The sequence below is a fragment of the Vanrija albida genome (assembly GCF_041260175.1).
Source record: "Vanrija albida strain AlHP1 chromosome Unknown contig_4, whole genome shotgun sequence".
Taxonomy (NCBI): domain Eukaryota; kingdom Fungi; phylum Basidiomycota; class Tremellomycetes; order Trichosporonales; family Trichosporonaceae; genus Vanrija; species Vanrija albida.
Genome location: NW_027191423.1, coordinates 1,246,405 through 1,264,082, shown reverse-complemented (window position 1 = coordinate 1,264,082; position 17,678 = coordinate 1,246,405). Strand labels below are relative to the sequence as shown.

Sequence of the window (17,678 nt, the reverse complement as noted above, 5' to 3'; positions counted from 1 at the left end):
TATTGCATTTCTGTACATGCTTACAACATCTGCGCGCGCTTCCACTTGCTCCAGTCGATTGGCCGCTTGTGGCTCTTGACCCCGGTGCGCCACGCGCACGCGGGGACGAAGGTCGGCCGGCCGTGCGCGCACACCCACGGCGTGCGGGTAGCCGCGAGGCGCGCGACCAACCGCGTCGCCTGCTCGGCGTCGAGCCGGTCCTCGAACATGACTGCGCCGCGGCACGCTTTCGAGTTGGCGAGCTCGACCATCTCGCGCGGCATGAGCGCCTGGACGCGCGCGCGGGCGCTGCCGTCCAGCCCGGCCACGGTCGCGGCGATCTCGGCCTCCCGCGCGCCCAGCTCTGGGAGGTAGAGCTTGAGCAGGCGCGTGAGCTCGGTGGCGTGCGGCCTGCCGAGGCGCTCGAGCAGCGCCGGCACGTGGGTCACGTCGACCTGGACGTACTCGCCCGCCGTGTGCTCGCCGAGGCCTATCCCCCAGCGGCGGAGGATGCCCCGCGCCGCCGCCGACGCGAGGACCGCCGCCTCCTCACGCGTGAGGACGACGCGGAGGGCCACCTCGACAACCGGCATGGCGTCGCGCGCGAACCCGTCACACAGCTCGTCCATGATCTGCTCGACGGCCGCGCGCTCGTCGGCCGCGTGCTGGTCTAGAATGACGAGCGCCGTGGTCGGCTCGCGCGACGGGCTCTCTGCGCGCAGGACGCAGCAGATGAACTTGCGGTCGACTTGGCCGAGGACGGCAGTGGATGAGAGGCTGCTGTGCGGGAACGATACGTCGGACAACGGGCCGGGGAGTGCTGTGGTGAGAAGGGTGGGATTGTCGTCATCCCCGACGGGGCCGTCGTCGTCGTCGTCGACGACGGAGTTTCGCTGGGCTCTCCCGACGGGGAACACGTCCTGTGCAGGTTGCTGCATGTCAGCGCGACCCCCAGCGGCAAGCTCACAGCCACAATGTCGCGAATCCAGCCCTCGCCAAACGGGTCGCCGCCGGCAGCCCCGGGGGCTTCGGCAGCTGCTGTTCGGGCAAACAGCCTCGTAGCGACCCGTTCCTCTCCATCGCCGGCGCGTCGCTTGGCGGGAACGACACGGGTGCCCTTGGTTGGCGTGCGGGCCGGCGAGGCCGACTCGCGCTGTCGAAAGCCTGCGGCCTGGAGGAACTCGTCCGCGACGGCCACAACAAAGGCCACAAGTCGTCCCCCGTCCTGCTGTCAGCGGCGCCCCGCCCCTCACCCACCTTGTACCCGAGCGTCGCCTTGCGCGGGTCGTACGTCGCGTCCAGTTCGTCCGGCGGAATGCTCACGTTGAGCACATAGATTGGATACCGCTCCAGCCTGCGCGGCGACGCGCGGTTCGTCTGCGGCCGCGCGTCCCAGTCGCCTGCCGTAGCGGAGAATGTTGAGGTGGCGAAGCGCCTCGCCAGCGCGACGTGCAGCTCCGACGCCGAGTCCAGCGGAAACCCGTTGACGTAGAGATGCTGGTGCGCCTACTGTCAGCGGGCCCACAGCCCAACCCACCTTTGTCACCGCTCCCTCGAGGCTGATGAACCCGTCGACGCGCCACCGCCCAGAACTGACCCGCACGCTCTTCACCTTCTCCACCCCGGCCGCGCCGTACACCGCTTTGAACATGCCGAGGCTGTTCCTCGCCTGGGCGTCAGCAGCGAACGAGGCGCCACTCACTGGACGCAGTGCGAGCACCTTGCGCGCGCCGGACGGGCGCTCCTCCCACAGCGTCCACGAGACGGCGGGCCACGGCAGCGCGAGAGTCTCCACCACCTTGCGGCAGGCCGCCATCGCGCCGGTGCCCAGCGCAGCCTGGCGCACCGGCACGCCGGCGAACACGTCGCGCACGCTCACGTTCGTGCCGTGCGGGCGGGTCACCGCGTCGCGTGCCTTGCCAGTGTACAGGACGGTCCCGTTCTTCCGTCAGCCGCGCCCGCGTCCGAGCCCACCTTGACCACGCGCGTGTGCGTGTCCGAGTTGGCCGCGCGGCTCGTCACCTCGAGCAGGCACAGGGCTGCGATGGACGCGATGGCTTCGCCACGGAATCCGTACGTGTCGCCGAGGAGAGATCTCGAGGTCCCCTTGCTCGTCACTGGGGTCAGCGGGCCCAGGGCCAGGCGCTCACCATATCGCTCGCCTAGGCGGGCCAGCTGTTCGCTCCCCATCCCGGCGCCGTCGTCCTCGACCCGCAGGCTCTCGTTTCCCGGCGCGACATTGACCCATACCTCGATGCGCTTGGCCCCCGCGTCGAGCGAGTTCTGTGCGAGCTCGGAGAGGATCTGCGCGAGCGCCGGGATGACGAGCGAGGAGCGGAGCGCCGTGGACGTGTGGGCTGAGAGGCGGTGGATCGCGGCGGCGGTCGCGGCGTCGCTCGCCTCGCTCCGCCGTGTACTGCGCCGGCTCATACTGTCGATAGGGCTATGCTTGTGAGGTTGTGATCATGTCGCTTGCGGACGAGCGCGATGGAGAATGCAGCAGTTGCACTTTTGGGTGGCGACCGACCTCCACCACCGTCAACCGCTCAACCTCCACTTTGCTCACGTGGATTGCATCCACAGACGAGAGATCCGAGATCAAGTCGAGCACGAGTCGCACTGACAACTGTCGGCAACTGACACCCCCCACGACCTAGACCCCTCCCCACCCACTCGCTCTCACGCAATGCCGCCGGCAAAGGACTACTCGCAGGCACCGGCCCTCGACATCCCGCTGCACGTCAAGTACGTGCAGCAGCTGGATGAGGTATGTTGCTGCCGGCCATGATTCCCACCGCTGGCGTCTGACCAGCTTCCAGAACAAGGACCTCGCGTACCACCTGACCTCGCACCTGCGCCTGAATGGCGTGTACTGGGGCCTGACGGCGCTGAGCGTGCTGGGGCACGCCGACGCGCTCAGCCGCGACGACATGGTCGACTACGTCATGGCCTGCTGGGACGACGAGGCCGGTGGGTGGGGTGTGCCGGGGGCCTGGGCTGACCTTTCCAGGCGCGTTTGGGGCACACGTCGGGCACGACGCGCACATGCACGCGACGCTGAGCGCGATACAGATCCTGATCATGCAGGATGCGCTGGACCGATGCGACGTCGACCGGGTGGTACAGTGTGAGCTTGTGGGCGGGCGAGCAGAGTGACAGAGCTGACGGCCTGGCCAGTTGCCGTATTACTCGTCGGCGAGGACGGCTCAATGGCAGGCGACGCGTTCGGCGAGCGGGATACGCGTTTCTCGTACCTGCTCATCTCTGCGCTCTCTCTGCTCGGCCGCCTCGACGACCTGAACGCGCTGTATGACGGTACGGGCCGGCAGCGCGTCATCGACCACCTGGTCGGCAGCATGAACTTTGACGGCGCGTTCGGGAGTGCCCCGGGAGCGGAGAGCCACGGTGCCCAGGGTGAGCCGGAACTGGCTCGGACCGCGCTGACAGAAGTCTGGGTCTCGGTCGCGTCGCTCGCGATCCTCGGCGAGCTGCACCGCGTCGACAGCGACCTGCTCGGCTGGTGGCTGGCCGAGCGGCAGCTTGCCAACGGCGGACTGAATGGCCGCCCAGAGAAGCTCGAGGATGTGTGCTACTCGTGGTGGAACCTCGCGGCGCTGAGCATCATTGGCAAGCTGCACTGGATCAACCGGGACAAGTTGATCGCGTTTATCCTGTCGGCGCAGGTGGGTCGCGCGAGGGGTCAGTGCTGATCTGGTGGCAGGACCTCGACGGCGGCGGTATCGCCGACCGGCCCGACGACTGGGTTGACGTCTTCCACACCGTGTTCGGCGTTGCGGGGCTCTCGCTGCTGGGCTACCCAGGGCTGCAGGACATCCACCCGCTGTACTGCATGCCGCGGGATGTGATCGACAAGAGGGGCCTGGGGCGCGCTTACCAGCAGTTGCCGCGCCTGGCGGCGTGGCCACCATCGGCGAGTGTGCCTCCGCATGCCGAAGGACCGACGCAGGCATAGCATAGACCGGCATTCAACAAGCATACGCTGCGTGCCTGTCAGCATACGCTGCAGTGCCTGTCGATAACAAGCTTCGTGGGCAGCAGCGTGGGCTATCAGTCATCGCTCCTGAGACCTCGTAGCGATCATGCGGTTGCATTCTCTGGATTATACGACGTGATTAAGTATAGCGGAGATGAGCTAAGAGCTGCAGAAGGTGTGGGGGGTAGAGGTCACGCGCGACACGGCGTACTTGGCATTCGCTGCGCCACGCACGAGTAGATGCCACACTTAGACCGAGTTCTCGCGGGAGCGCTCGCGCATAGCGGGGGTAGGCGACGAGTGGGTCGAGTGGACGGCCTCCTTGTGGGTGTGGTGGCCGAGGAGGTGGTCGCCGTTGCGCTGGGCGTCGCCGGCCGAGAAGAGGATGACGATGAGGTCGAACGTGGCGAGGATCCAGCCGAGCCAAGCGAAGCCCTCGGCGGCGGAAAGCGCGGCGTTGTGGACCGTGTTGCCCCAGTAGGTGTGGTGGGCACGCATGGCCTGGGTGAGGGCGGCGGCGCCGCCGAGCCAGAAGGCCCAGGTCATGAAGAGGAGGATGGACTGGATGACAACGTTGGCGACCGACCAGGCCCAGGGGGTGATGAGCATGACGCCGTAGACGATGGTCCAGAGGACGGACCACCACGACGCGAAGACGAGGTAGCGGATACGCGTCTTGATGCTCGACGAGGGGTAGTCGTCTTGCTTGTTGTAGTTGTGCACGAGCCAGCCCGTGACCGAGCCCTCGATGACGGACGCGACGAAGAGCACAATGACGATGGCGACCGACGCCTTGCGCGCGATGGTGGTCCTCTCGTCGTAGGTGAGCGGCATTGTGTTGGCTTAGCGAGTAGTAGTTGCGATGGGTGGAGAGGTGCTCAGAGGCAGAGAGAGAGAGAGAGAGGCGGTGGAATGATGGGTCTTGGGAACTGCTCCCCCGGCCCATAATATACCTGCTCGGCGGCTGCTCCCCTCCTGCCAAGGCAGGCTGCAGGCTCAGTGACGACACGCCGACCTGGCGCAACGTCGGCCTCCTGGTGCCGTCGCCCTTGTCCTGGCGTTGCGTCGCCGGCGACGCAGCGCAACGCACCATGCATCACTGTACACCTTGGTTGCCGATACGTATGCGCCGGCCGCCACGCGTATGCCGAGGAACGACACCGACGAGGAACCACAAACCGCCACTGGGTCATTATCGCCACGCCACGGTGCACCACCCAAGGCGGCCGACCCAGTGACGTCAACCTCCGCGTGGTCGGCCTACCCATGCCACCCATCATCAACCTTGTCAAAACCCTGGCCGACTTGCCGTTGATGACTCTGTCGCTGCTGCACTGTCCACGACGCTGCTCATGCACCCTGCAGCGACGGCGACGGCAACGCCGCTGACGGACGGGCGCCGCTGCTCTGGCGCTGCGCGCGCGCGCGTGCTCGACGCCGTAGCCTACCCTAACTTGAGCCCACATCGCCGTGTTCCAGCCCAAGATCGGCCTCTTTGCTGTATACAATGACATGCAGCCGCGTGTGCGGCGTCACTTATCTGCTTCTACGACTACCATCTACCTCCACCACACGCCGTAGCCCCGCGTCATGAGTGCGGTCGTGCGGCCGTTGGCGACGCCTGCCCTTATCTACTGCACACCCGACTCCTCGCCAGGGACAGTCGCTCCACCAGTCTCCCCGACGGCAGGAGTCGTCGCGCCGGTGGCCGGGCCGCTCAATGAGCTGGCAAACATGGACGCTTGGCCTGCCTGGGTGGCCGCCAACCTTGCGCGCTTGCGCTCTGCCTCGGCTTCCTTCTCAGCCTCGATCTCGGCAACAATGGCCTCGATCTCCGTCTGCTCAAGGCTCTGCGGTTTGTCAGCGGGGCACCCAGCAACCGCAAAGCACGCCCACGCCCAACCCACCTTGACCACGCCGTAGCTCTCCATGACCGAGATCTCAATGTTCTTGGCGCCCGTCTGGACGACCTCGAGCAGCGACTTGATGGCGAGCTTGATGGTCGCTGCGCGGTCGAGCTCCTCGGTGTAGTTCTTTTCCAGGAACTCGCGGACCGTCTTGGACGCACGGCCGATGGCGCAGGCCTGGGGGTGTGGTTAGCGGGCTGGGAGAGCGGAGAGCGGGGGGGCTGAGGGGCAGAGCAGGGCAAGTGGGAGACAGGTGCTGTCGTCAAGGCACCGAGGGCAGTGGGCACGGCTGGCACATACGTCCAACGCCCACCTGCCCGCACGCGCTCAGCGAGCAGCTGGCACACCTGCGGCGCGGCCGACAGCACCACTAGCCATCCACTCCACCTCCGCGCCCTCGCGCGCGTGCGCCCGCGACTCACCTTCCACGCCGAGTAGATGCCACTAGGCTCAGTCATGAACAGGCGCGGCTTGCTGTCGTTGGGGTCGAAGCCGACAATGAGGGTCGAGATGCCGAAGGGACGCACGCCACCCGACTGGGTGTAGCGCTGCTGGATGCCGGCGACAAACTTGGTGATGTACTCGACCGTGACGGGGTCCTCGACCGTCAGGCGGTGCGACTGGCACTCTACGCGCGCCTTGTCGATGAGGATGCGGCCGTCGGCGGTGAGGCCTGCGAGCGAGCGTCAGCGAGCGAACGGGCGCAGTGCGAGACGCTGTGGCCACGCCAACACGCCAGCACGCCAGTACGCCAGAACCCACCGGCAAAGGCAACACAGATGTGGTCGTCCAACATGGCGACCTTGCGCACCGTCCGCGGGTCCTGGAGCTGCAGCGCCGACTTCTTCTCGACGCCGAGGACGACCACGTCGCTACCGCGCACGCCGACGGCGGCGGTTCCGCGGCGCACGGCTTCGAGGGCGTACTCGACCTGGAAGAGGTGCCCGTCTGGCGAGAAGACGGTGAGGGCTGGGGGGTTAGCGGGGGGTAGCGGCGGCGGGGGTACCGGCAGGGGCACTTACCGCGGTCGTAGGAGCGAGACATGTTGCGCGGGGTTGCGGTGTGTCAGGCGAGGATGGAGTAGGTCGTATCGGCGATGCGATGCTGTTGCTGATGACCTTGACCTTGCACGACTATGATTACTCGTCGAGCTGCAACAATGACGCTGACGAGCACCCTCCCAGACGCGCGTTGCCTCGACGGGATTAAAGCGTTGTGGCGGCACGTGGCGGCACGTGGCTGGAGATGGGGTGATGTCCGCCCCGAGACCGGACATGCGCGATAGTCGGGCGGCGAGCGACCCACGCGATCCAAGTCAAGTCCAGCGACGCATCAGCGCATCGCCCAACACACGACCACGACCATGCCAAAAGCCACAGCGCGCAGGCGCGCCGCGGCGCCGAAACCCGCGAAGAAGAGCGACGACGGTGAGCTCGCCCGCCCCCCTCGCGGCCGCTGACCCCAGAATCCCCCATCACCACCGAGGAGCAGGAGGCCGAGATCGCGGCCATGAGGCGGCGCAACGAGATCGCAAAGCGCAAGCAGGAGCAGGGGCTCGACACGCTCGTCATCCTCTCGGCCGTGATGTACGTCTGGGCTGCTGCCCCTGTCGCCGCGCTGACAGGCCAGATGCGTGCACACCGCGTTCAGCAACTACACCGAGCGCACCATGCCCCTCCTCTACCTCCTGCCCGCGTCGCAGGCCTTCCTCCTCCTCTACAGCCTTACGCCGGGCTGGATCCCGCCGCTGCGTGAGGCGAGCGAGCGCGCACATGGCAACTACGTCGCGATCCAGCTCTTCCTCTTCACCATCGGCTTCTTCGCCATCCAGCACTCGAACCCCGAGCTCCCTGACTTTGTCAAGCTCGCACTGCCAGAGCTCGCGGCTGGCGCAGTCGAGATCCAGCGTCGCGGGCAAAAGGACACACAGGCGCGCATCGCAAAGCTCGACGAGCTCAAGTACGACCTCAAGGGGGCGTGATGCCTGCCTAGGAGCTTTCCCAATGTAATGATATGATATCCGGCTACGGCTACGGGCAGCTACTGGCACCTCACTTGAGAGACGATCGCGTCCCCGTGTCCCGGCCCAGATCCCCGTTCGACATGGTCCCGTCACGGTCGTTAACAAACGCATCATAGCTGCGCGTCAGTCCTGCCTGCCCTTGGCCACTTACATTCGGTGGAACCGCGCATACTCGGTCGCAGACACCGACGGGCGCGTGCCTGCCAGCGACTTGCGCAGGTGCCGCTCCTCGATCACAGGCGTCTCCATCTTGTGCTTCTCCACCTCGTCCTCCTCGGCCGTGTGTGGGCTCGTAGAGTTGACAATCGTGTCGATGCGCTCGGCAAACGCAGTGCGCGCGGCCGCAGTCACCGGTGCCTCCTCGGGTTGCAGCTGCCTGAACCGAGGCGCGGCAGGTGCCACGCCGTTCGGAATATCGTTCTCCTTGCCCTCGACCGCCTTGCCCTTGCCCTTAGCCTTGCCCTTGCCCTTGTCCTTGGGCTGGGCCTCCTCCTCCGTCTTGGTCAGAACAGAGTGCACGACGTCGAGGTGCGCGTTGTACACAAGCGCCTGCAGGTCGGCGCCCGAGAAGCCCGCAGTGTCCTCGGCCAGCTGCTCGAGGTCGACCGATGGCGCGAGCGTGAGCTTCTTGGCAAACGACTCGATAATCTCGAAGCGGTCCTGCTTTGTCGGCATGTCACACAGCACGGCCTTGTCGAGACGGCCCGGTCGCAACAGGGCAGGGTCGATGAGGTCGGGCCGGCTGGTCGCCGCGAGCACATACACGCCGTCCAGGCCTTGGGCACCGTCCATCTCGGTGAGCATCTGGTTGACCACGCGGTCCGTCACACCGGTGCTGTCGTGGCCACTGAAGGTCAGCTATCATCCACAATGGTGCAGCTCACCGCTTAGGCGCAATCGAATCAAATTCGTCAAAGAACAGCACGCATGGCTTGGCGGCCGATGCACGCTCGAACAGGTCGCGCACCGACTGTTCACTGGCACCAATGTACTTGTTGAGAATCTCGGGGCCCTTGACACTGATGAAGTTGAGGCCCGTCTCGCGGGCGACGGCAGAGGCGAGAAGCGTCTTTCCGCAACCGGGGTAGCCGTAGAGCAGGAGACTGGGGTGTCAGCGGGTGCTGCAACTTATGCTACCCGACTTACCCAGAACGAAGTCGCAAGGGCGAGTTGGCAAAGATCTTGGCATACTTGGTCGGCCACTCGAGCGTCTCGCGCAGAATCTGCCGGGGCTCATGCAAACCTGGCGGGTCAGGGTGCGTCCAAGTCCGTAGAACCCACCTCCAATGTCGGACCACCTGACGTCCGACTTTTGCAGCGATACGCCGCGCAGGCTAAGCGGCGTGAACGCTTCCTGGGCCGAAACAAAGTCCTCCATGGTCAGGAACGAATGGTCCTCGTCGCTCTTGGCGGCGCGGATCATGGACTGCTGGGTGGCGCCGGCAACGAGGTCGCTCAGGTCGGAAGCCGAGTAGCCCTCGGTCAAAGTGGCCAGGACGACGTAGTCGAGCTGCGGTTCCTCCTCGGGCGCCTTATTCTGTTGCCGCGGGGAAGGGGCCGCCTCCTTCTGCGTCTTGACCAACACCTCCATGATCTGTCTCCGGACCTCTTGCGTTGGTGGCTTGACCTTGGTCACTTCTCCAAACACGTGCTTGGAGGTGAGCAAGGGATGCAGCGACGCGGTGCCGGTTGCCGTCGCGAGGACCATGACGCCGGGCGGAAGCACGGTTGGCGCGAACAGCCGGCAGTAGAGCTCGGCGAGGATGGCAGGGTTGGATGAGGCAGACAGCTGGCGTGGTGAGCATGAGATGGCTCGGGACACCACTTACCTCGTTCTCTGGGCTCAACAACAAGTCGAGGTTGTCGAGAATCAGGATACATGGCTCGTGCTTGGCGGCATTGTCGCTCCACTTGGTGAGCGTCTCCTTGATGTTATTCAAGCGGTTGTCTGGATCCAATCGTCCGACATCCTCGTAAATGAGTTCTGTGTGGGTTAGCAACGGAGTCTCGTCGTTTGCAACCCACCAGCAAGGATGCTCCGGTCGGCCTCGAGCTGCTCGCCGATAGCCTTTGCGATGGCCGTCTTGCCCGCTCCCTTGGATCCCACAAGCAGCTGGGTCTTGGCGTGACCAGTGAGGACTGCACGGCCGAGGTACTGGACGGCGTCGTTGACAATCTTGTCCACGCCGGCGAGGACGGGGCGTGGGGGAGCTTGCAAGGTGAGTGCTGCTGGGGGCTTGGAGCCGTTGGCCTTTGCCTTGCCGCCCTTTGACTTTGCCGACGAGAGGCTGGTGGGTCAGCAGCTGAAAGTGGAGGAGTAGGTACCCACCTCACGGCGCCCCAGTTCTCCCACTCCTTGTCGACCTCGCCAGTGGGCACGAAGGTGCCCTCGGGCGCCTCGTCCCATCCGACGAGCCACGCCTCGAGTGGTGCGTCCTCCTGCTCCTCCTCCTTGGCTCCGTCGGATTCTGGCTCCTTCTGCTCTGCTTCTTCGTCATCGCCCTTCGGCTTAACCAGGCGCGCCTCGATGAACAGGGGGCCAGACTCGGACGACTCGCCGAGCCTGCTGCGGACCTTTGCGAGCGTCTCGGGCGCGGTGAGCACGACGCGCTCGGCGCCAACGACCTGGTAGTCGTCCGCCGAGAGAACTGGCTCCCCCCAGGCGGCAGCGACCCGCGTGGGCACGAGACGCAGCGACGCCTCCTTCTTGCTCGCAGCCTTGGCCTTTGGCTTGGATGACGACGCGGGGGCCGCAACGGGCACAGGCACGACGGCTTTAGGTGGTTCGACCTGGGCCTTCTTCTCAAGGTCACGGGGGCGGGGTGCGACGTAGATCTCGGTGTCGACGTTGATGAGGACGACCGAGGACGCGGTCGTCGGCGGGTTGGTCGCATCTGCACCCGTCAGCGCTGCAACAGGTCCTCACACCCACCAACTCGTATCCTGATCTTTGTCCGGCCCATGACCCAGACGTCAATCTCCTGGCCCTTCTGCGCGGCGCGCAGCTGACCGAGGAGGTTGTTCTCGAGGTAGTTTGCATTCTGCTCCTGCGGGCGTCAGCGGGGCCTGGCTGGCGAGGCACGCACGAGAATCTCCCAGTCGTCGGCGCTGAGCGGGGTGACGCTGACCGAGCGCGCCTTTGTGGGGTTGTGGATGATGCTGATTTCGAGCTGGGGTCAGAGGTGGTCGGGCGGGGGTGCTCACAATCGTGCCCTCTGTCCAGCCGTAGTTGAGCGCGACCTCGGGGTCGACCTCGAGCGTCTCGAGCTGGTTGCCGCCGATACCCGAGAGGGATGACGCGGCCGCGAGGCCCGACCAGCCGAGGTACGCCGGCTGCGGGGCACGGCGCGAGCTGCTGCCCGGGACGAGGGGGGCGAGGTGGAGGATGAGGCTTTGTGGGCGCTGCGGGTTAGCTCGGCCTCGGCACCACGACTTACCGTCTGTGACTGGGCGAGCGAGGCGTACAGCGAGAGCGGGAGGTGCACGAGGTTTGACCGCAGGGAGCGGTACTTTACCGCTGCTTTGCGTGCCATTGTGGGCGAGGGGGGAGTGAGTTGGGGAGAGTGACGCAAGAGGTGTCTAGATGGACAAGAGTCGGTGTCGGTGGGGACGATGTTCTTAGCGCTGCATGGAGGTGAAGCGCTCGGCGGGCGGGCCGGCTATGGTGCAGCCCAGTGCCGACAGAGGTAGGCGCGTTAGGCGGCCGGGGGTGAGTGGAATTTGATCCCGTTAGTAAGCGGGGGGGAGTAGGACAGGGGCTAATGACATTGTGGGCCAGCGTAATCAGGGCGAGATTAGGAAGGGGGGTGGCACTGATGTGGGAGATGGAGTGAGCCGCGAGCAGGATCGTGACGGCCCGTGGCTCGACTGTGGCGGCACACAAGGTCGTCAGATAGCAACTGATCGAGTGATGGGTCGCGGCACGAGTGATGGGCCCACCGCGACCGTGCAGGCAGGCTCATGGGCGACCTGTGGCCCGGGCATATCGTCCAAGATCTCATCTCGACCGGCTCCACCCAGCGCCGCCGCCGCGTCCACGGCAGACCCACGGCGCTCGGGGGATGTGCACCGGGCGAGCCCGAGCGCCGCCGCGCGCCGCCGACGCCGTCGCTGTTGTTCATGCCCTCCTAATCCTCCCGCCGTGAGTGGGCCGCGGGGGACGGCGTAAAATCTCAGGGGCGATACCACGTGTCAATCAGGCACGGCGGGGTGTCCTCGGCCCAAGTCGCGCGGGTCGCGGTCGCGCCACGGCCATCCAGCCTGGGGTGGTGCCACCTCCTGCGTGCGTGGTGGGACGATGAATCTTCAAGATGCCGGCGCCGTGTAAATAAAACGCGAGGTGCGTCACGTTCCTCCACGCAACGCACCACTCCAAGCTCCTACACTCGACTCGACACACGCGACTCAACTCGCCATGACCGGAATCCCAGTCCACGCCGGGCCATCACGCGTAAGCCGGCGGCCTTGCGCCCTACCCAGCTAACAACGCCCAGCTCACGCCCCGCCCCAACCCCGACCTGTCGCCCGAGATCGTCGTCGTCGGCGGCGGCGTGGCGGGCTGCGCGCTCGCCTACGCCCTCTCCCACGCCGGCCGGCGCGTGCTCATGCTCGAGCGCGACCTCTCCGAGCCGGACCGCATCGTCGGCGAGCTGCTCCAGCCCGGCGGGGTGGTGGCGCTCGCCCAGCTCGGCATGGCGTCCTGCCTCGAGGGGATCGACGCGACGCCTGTCGAGGGGTACTGCGTGCTCTCAGGCGCGAGGGAGGTGGGGATCCCGTATCCGGACCTCGAGCGGCACGTGGCGGGCGAGACGAGGCCCAAGGCCAACGGCGCGGCCAACGGCAAGGCGAATGGCAAGGCCAACGGCCACGCCAACGGCAAGGCGGCGCCTAACGGCGCCGCGGCCACCACCATCGGCGACACCGAGGCCTGGCCCGTGTCCTGCGCCAGCGGGCGCAAGGAGGGCCGCTCGTTCCACCACGGGCGGTTCATCCAAGCGCTGCGGGCCAAGGTGATCGACGAGTCCCCGGCCTCAGTGCTGGAGGGGACGGTGCGCGAGCTCATCACGGACGGGTACACTGGCGCGGTGGTGGGCGTGCGGGCGGCCGTCAAGCAGGACGGCGCCGACGCCCCCGCGGTCCGCGACATCCGCGCGCCGCTCACCATCATCGCGGACGGGTGCTTCTCCAAGTTCCGGCAGCAGCCGGGCAGCCGCCTCCCCACGCCCATCCTGCGCTCGCACTTTGTCGGCGTGGTGCTCAAGGACGTCGACCTCCCCCTCAAGTACCACGGCACCGTGTGCCTCACCCCCTCTGGGCCGGTACTCCTCTACCAGATCGGCGACGCCGCGCGCGAGATCCGCATGCTCGTCGACGTCAAGGGCAAGCTGCCGAGCGTCGCCAACGGCGACCTCAAGGTGAGTTCTGCCCGACGCCGCCGCTGAGACCAGAAACACATCCTCGACGACTTCCTCCCCCACCTCCCCGCGGCGCTACACACCGCCGTCCGCACCGCGCTCGACACCCAGCGCCTGCGCACCATGCCCAACAGCTTCCTCCCCCCCTCGATGCAGGGCACGGGCGCGAGCCCCGCCGGCGCCATCATGGTCGGCGACGCGTGGAACATGCGGCACCCGCTCACTGGCGGCGGGATGACGGTCGCGTTCAGCGACGTCGTCCTGCTCACAAAGTATCTGTCGGCCGACGACGAGCTGCCCGCCGGCGCTTTGGATCGGTGGGACGTCATCGCCGACCGGTTGCGCGAGTGGTTCTGGGCGCGCAAGGGCCTGTCTGGCACGGTTAATGTGCTCTCTATCGCGTTGTACGACCTCTTCGGCGCGGCGGACGACGACTTGGCTGTGCTCCGCGAGGGGTGCTTCAAGTACTTTGAGCTCGGGGGCGAGTGCGTCGCCGGCCCGGTCGGCCTGCTGTCCGCACTCACGCCCAAACCCCTCCTCCTCTTCTCCCACTTCTTCGCCGTCGCATTCTACTCCATCTACATCCTCTTTACCGAGGGCCTGCCGACGTCCGGCAAGCGCGCCGCGCCGGCCTGGTCAGAGGTCCCCGGCCTCTTCCTCTTCTCCTTCAAGGTCTTCTACACCGCTTGTGTCGTCTTCCTCCCCGTCATGGCCAGCGAGTTTAGAATCTAGCCCAGCCGCCCCATGTCCGTCCGTCCACTGCCACTATCTTGCATAGAATATATCCCATGTACATGCACGCTATTCTACTAGATTGTTGCGTCGCGTGACTATATTGCTGCACAACTCGACCAGAGAGTCGTCGTATCGTCGTCATATTATCGGCTCGAATCACAACCCCGCCTACTGCTTGCCCACCTCCACGTACTTTCGCGTCGCCTCGGCTACCGCGTGCTTGGCGACCTGTGTCGCGCTTCGGCTCCGATTGTGCGTCGTGACAGGCGTGGTAGTCGTGGCCGGAGAGGGGGCCGCAGCGGCGACAGGCTGCGGCGCCGCCGGCACCTGTGTCGCACCGCCGCCGAGCAGCGGCGAGGCTTGACTGCCAGGCGTCGGTGGCTGCTGTGCAATCGTCGGCAGAGCCGTTTGGGCTGGCGCACCCGAGCCTGCGCCCAGACCCGCCGCCGGCTTCTCCGTCAGAGGGCTGATAGGAGGCTGCACCGCAGCCGTCGCCTGCCGCTCCCGCTCGCGGTTCACCAGCGCCCGGATCGCCGCAATCCACTTGATCTCCTCTTCCTCCGAAGGCACACACAGGTCGTATCGCCGCTTCGACGTGACAATCCGAATCACATGCTCAATGTTCTTTGGCGGCGCGACCGGTTCCCGCTTGTTCTTCAGCGATGGGTGTCGGAAGTTGCCGCCGTCCTCGGCCCCAGACGAGTCGAATGCACCGTCGCCGTCGGCCGCATCCTCTAGCGAGAACACGTCCAGAATCGACGGGATCGAGATAAACGTCAGCACCCGGCTGTCCATGTGGCTCTTGGTGTAGGTGATCCCCGCAGACGTGAGGAAGAACCACCGCTTGCGCCACACCTCGCGTGCAGTCTTGCGGCTCCTCTTCATCAGGTAGGTCGCCAGGATGACCTTGTTGGGGTCGGCCACCGTCTGCGTGGGTGGTGACGTTGCAATCAGGTCCGCCCACGCCGTGTGTGGGTCCGAGAAGTAGGCTTCGTCCTCGTCCGAGCTCGCGCCGAGATGAGGCGTAGCGTTTGGCGGGCTCAGGTTGGCATTGATGGGAGAGGTAGGACCCGCCGCCAAGCGGCCATCAAGACGACCCGTCTGAAGAGTCGGCACTGGGATGGGGTGCGACAGGCGGCGAGTGACCGACGTCGCGCTCGGGCCCGTCGTGCTAGGTCCTGGCGCGTTGATCGATGGCGTACGGCCTACTCCTGCCGTTCCGGCGCCGTTGGATGCACCGGCAACTACGCTGGCGCCCGCAGCAGCATTCGTGGACAACGTCGCCAGTTGAGCCGTCAACGTGCTGCTAATGGACGGGCTGGCAGCGACGTGCGTGTGGGATTGAACCGTCGCAGGATTCTGGGGATGAATGACGTGGTGGAAGTAGCTGCCGCTCTGCGACTGGGCCGGTGAGGTTGACGCCGTCGTGTTCGAAAAGGTGCTTGTCCAGGTGCCCTGGTGTGGCTCCACGACCTCGTCCTGCCCGGCCACAGGGCGCGCCGGCGCCGTTACGGCCACTGCCCGTGTAGCAGAGGGGTCACGCCGGCGGTTGGCCTCGTCCTCACGGTCCGACATGCGCTTGCGAACGAGGTTGATCGCCTTGACCCAGTCCTCGCGCTCCTCGTTCGAGAGCGCCTCGACCAAGAAGGTGCGGTCCGATGTCACGATCGCAAAGGCAAAGGGGTGCTTCTGCTTCTCGCCAGACGATATCGGGACACAAGAGTGCACCTGTCTCAGATCGATCGCCCTGGAGAGAGAGTACTCCTGATGGGTCAGTACAGCCCAAGGTGTCAAGTGACCCACCCGGTTGTCCTTGTAGTACGCGAGCTTGGTGGCGCGCAAGACAAACCACTTCTTCTTCCATTGCTGTTGCCTGTCAGCGGTGCTGCAACCACCCGGCATCCACCCCGCGTACCTTTCGTCGCTCTTGCTTCTTGATCAAGAAGCCAGACTTGAACACGCGCTCGCCCTCCATGCCGCGAGTTAGATCAGTCTTATCCTCGCCGCCGCCCGGGTTCGTGTCGTCGTCGTCGGCGCCGTCGCTATCGTCTTCGCCGCCCTCCTCGTCGACGCCCTCGAGCTCGTCCAGCTCCGGCAGCGTATCCTCGCCGATGCCGCTGAACAGCGAGCCCTTGCGCCGTGGAGGCACGAGACCGCTCTTGGCGCCTTGCTCTGAAATAGCGCTCAGGTTGGGGTGGGGGAGCGTGTTGCCATGACCACCACCCACGATAGGCGATGCGTTGGACGGAGTAATTGTGACTGGCGATGCGGTCGTTGGCCCTTGCGCCACAACCGAGACGGGCGAGGTGACGAGCGATGGGAGGGTAGAGGAGGCAATGGACGAGTCCGACTCGTTGCCGTTTGTTGCAACCTGGAGTGTGCGTCAGCAAGGTTGCAGTGGGTGCAGCACGGCGCGATGGTAGTGAGACAGTGCGCCGCGTCGCGGTCCGACGACACAACCCCTCGCGTCACACTTACCTTTTGACGACGACCGTCGTTTGACCTAGACCTGGGTGCCGACTTGAATGACAGCTTGCGCTCAATCTCTGCACGTGAAGGCGGAGGAGCTGATGGGATGATGGGGGATGCGGTGGGACTAGTGGGCGTGGATCGTGCGGCCGCTGGGGCCTGCAGCGTGGGCTGCGGCCCTGCTGACGAGTGGGTCAGTGATTTGCCTCGCCCAAGGGGGGTTGTGGGTGGGGGATGGGGAGTGGGGGGAGGGGTTGGGGGGGGGTCGGGGGGCTCGGCGGGGGGGCGTCGACTTACGCTGGTCTTTGGTTGGGCTGGTCATGGCGACTGATGCTGCCAATGGCCTGGGCGTGATGTAGGAAGGAGAATGATGAGAGATGGGATTGTGGGGTGGGTGGGGTGTCGAGTGTGCTTTGCTACTAGGACAAGGTGTTGTCGGGCAAGGGTGTGACGAATAGCGCGGCGATGGGTTGAAACCGAACTGGATTGGAATAGAACCACAACACGGCGGGGGGGAGGGGAGAGGCGCGGCGGGGGAGAAGGGGGACGGGGGGAAGGAGAAGGGCAGGGCGGTACCAGATTGTAGTAGCCAAGTAGTCTTGTGCGGGGGAAGGTAACAAACGGACAATGTTGCCGCTGCCTCGCTGCCTCGACAACTAGCGCGTATACAGATGGAAGCGACTTTGGGCCGGCGCGGGGAGTGGGGGTGAGCTGTGCGGGGAGTGACGGTGAGCTGTGAGTGAACAAGCAAGCGCGTGGGATCTGCAACTGGAAGAGAGGGGGTGCACAGTGTGCGCTCTATGGCTTGTGGTTCAGTCGCCGCATTCGCGCATTCCTCGAGCACTCGTCTCTCTTCTTTGCTTCATCATCACAATACATAGCCTTCAGGAAGACGAGTAAGAGGGGGTTGGGGGGGTCGGGGTTGGGGGTCTCAGCGTCGGGGGTCTCAGCGTCGGGGGGGGGGTGCACAAACTCCTGACCTAGGACACCGGCGGCACTGGCACTGGTAGCGGTAGCAGCAGCGGCCCCCACATCAGTCATGATGATGATGATGCATGCGGCCGAAGCTGTGTTCCTCTTGCTCCACTTGCAAAGACTCATCACTCGCCGCCGCCGCCGCCGCCGCCGCCGCCGCCGCAGTTCTTTGCCCGGGCTCG

At 65.6% G+C, this 17,678-nt stretch overlaps 8 protein-coding genes across 8 annotated transcripts; 3 read left to right on the top strand and 5 right to left on the bottom strand.

Annotated features, from left to right (window-relative positions):
- Window positions 1-20: 20 nt before the first annotated feature.
- MLH3 (DNA mismatch repair protein) lies at window positions 21-2,409 on the bottom strand (the record flags this gene model as incomplete). Its single annotated transcript, XM_069353695.1, has 7 exons — window positions 21-911; window positions 947-1,204; window positions 1,237-1,476; window positions 1,517-1,648; window positions 1,682-1,921; window positions 1,954-2,096; window positions 2,130-2,409. 7 exons carry the CDS (start codon window positions 2,407-2,409, stop codon window positions 21-23), a joined length of 2,184 nt encoding a protein of 727 aa, XP_069208337.1.
- A 256-nt stretch (window positions 2,410-2,665) lies between these two features.
- On the top strand, window positions 2,666-3,952 carry BET2 (Rab geranylgeranyltransferase; the record flags this gene model as incomplete). Its single annotated transcript, XM_069353694.1, has 5 exons — window positions 2,666-2,746; window positions 2,799-2,949; window positions 2,990-3,106; window positions 3,157-3,662; window positions 3,701-3,952. 5 exons carry the CDS (start codon window positions 2,666-2,668, stop codon window positions 3,950-3,952), a joined length of 1,107 nt encoding a protein of 368 aa, XP_069208336.1.
- Window positions 3,953-4,222: 270 nt separating this feature from the next.
- On the bottom strand, window positions 4,223-4,807 carry Q8F55_005203 (uncharacterized protein; the record flags this gene model as incomplete). The annotated part of the gene is made up of 1 exon (XM_069353693.1): window positions 4,223-4,807. One exon carries the CDS (start codon window positions 4,805-4,807, stop codon window positions 4,223-4,225), a length of 585 nt encoding a protein of 194 aa, XP_069208335.1.
- Window positions 4,808-5,604: 797 nt separating this feature from the next.
- On the bottom strand, window positions 5,605-6,924 carry PRE6 (Proteasome subunit alpha type-4; the record flags this gene model as incomplete). Its single annotated transcript, XM_069353692.1, has 5 exons — window positions 5,605-5,823; window positions 5,881-6,057; window positions 6,303-6,553; window positions 6,643-6,849; window positions 6,903-6,924. 5 exons carry the CDS (start codon window positions 6,922-6,924, stop codon window positions 5,605-5,607), a joined length of 876 nt encoding a protein of 291 aa, XP_069208334.1.
- A 319-nt stretch (window positions 6,925-7,243) lies between these two features.
- Q8F55_005201 (uncharacterized protein) lies at window positions 7,244-7,861 on the top strand (the record flags this gene model as incomplete). The annotated part of the gene is made up of 3 exons (XM_069353691.1): window positions 7,244-7,307; window positions 7,346-7,466; window positions 7,510-7,861. 3 exons carry the CDS (start codon window positions 7,244-7,246, stop codon window positions 7,859-7,861), a joined length of 537 nt encoding a protein of 178 aa, XP_069208333.1.
- A 189-nt stretch (window positions 7,862-8,050) lies between these two features.
- PEX1 (Peroxisome biosynthesis protein pex1) lies at window positions 8,051-11,436 on the bottom strand (the record flags this gene model as incomplete). The annotated part of the gene is made up of 11 exons (XM_069353690.1): window positions 8,051-8,750; window positions 8,788-9,006; window positions 9,050-9,146; window positions 9,185-9,692; window positions 9,733-9,887; window positions 9,929-10,191; window positions 10,233-10,797; window positions 10,836-10,950; window positions 10,990-11,073; window positions 11,108-11,305; window positions 11,341-11,436. 11 exons carry the CDS (start codon window positions 11,434-11,436, stop codon window positions 8,051-8,053), a joined length of 3,000 nt encoding a protein of 999 aa, XP_069208332.1.
- An 881-nt stretch (window positions 11,437-12,317) lies between these two features.
- ERG1 (Squalene epoxidase) lies at window positions 12,318-14,049 on the top strand (the record flags this gene model as incomplete). The annotated part of the gene is made up of 3 exons (XM_069353689.1): window positions 12,318-12,353; window positions 12,397-13,317; window positions 13,351-14,049. The coding sequence occupies 3 exons, from the start codon at window positions 12,318-12,320 to the stop codon at window positions 14,047-14,049; spliced, it is 1,656 nt and encodes a 551-aa protein (XP_069208331.1).
- A 171-nt stretch (window positions 14,050-14,220) lies between these two features.
- Q8F55_005198 (uncharacterized protein) lies at window positions 14,221-16,843 on the bottom strand (the record flags this gene model as incomplete). Its single annotated transcript, XM_069353688.1, has 5 exons — window positions 14,221-15,816; window positions 15,856-15,918; window positions 15,968-16,423; window positions 16,531-16,703; window positions 16,819-16,843. 5 exons carry the CDS (start codon window positions 16,841-16,843, stop codon window positions 14,221-14,223), a joined length of 2,313 nt encoding a protein of 770 aa, XP_069208330.1.
- Window positions 16,844-17,678: the final 835 nt, after the last annotated feature.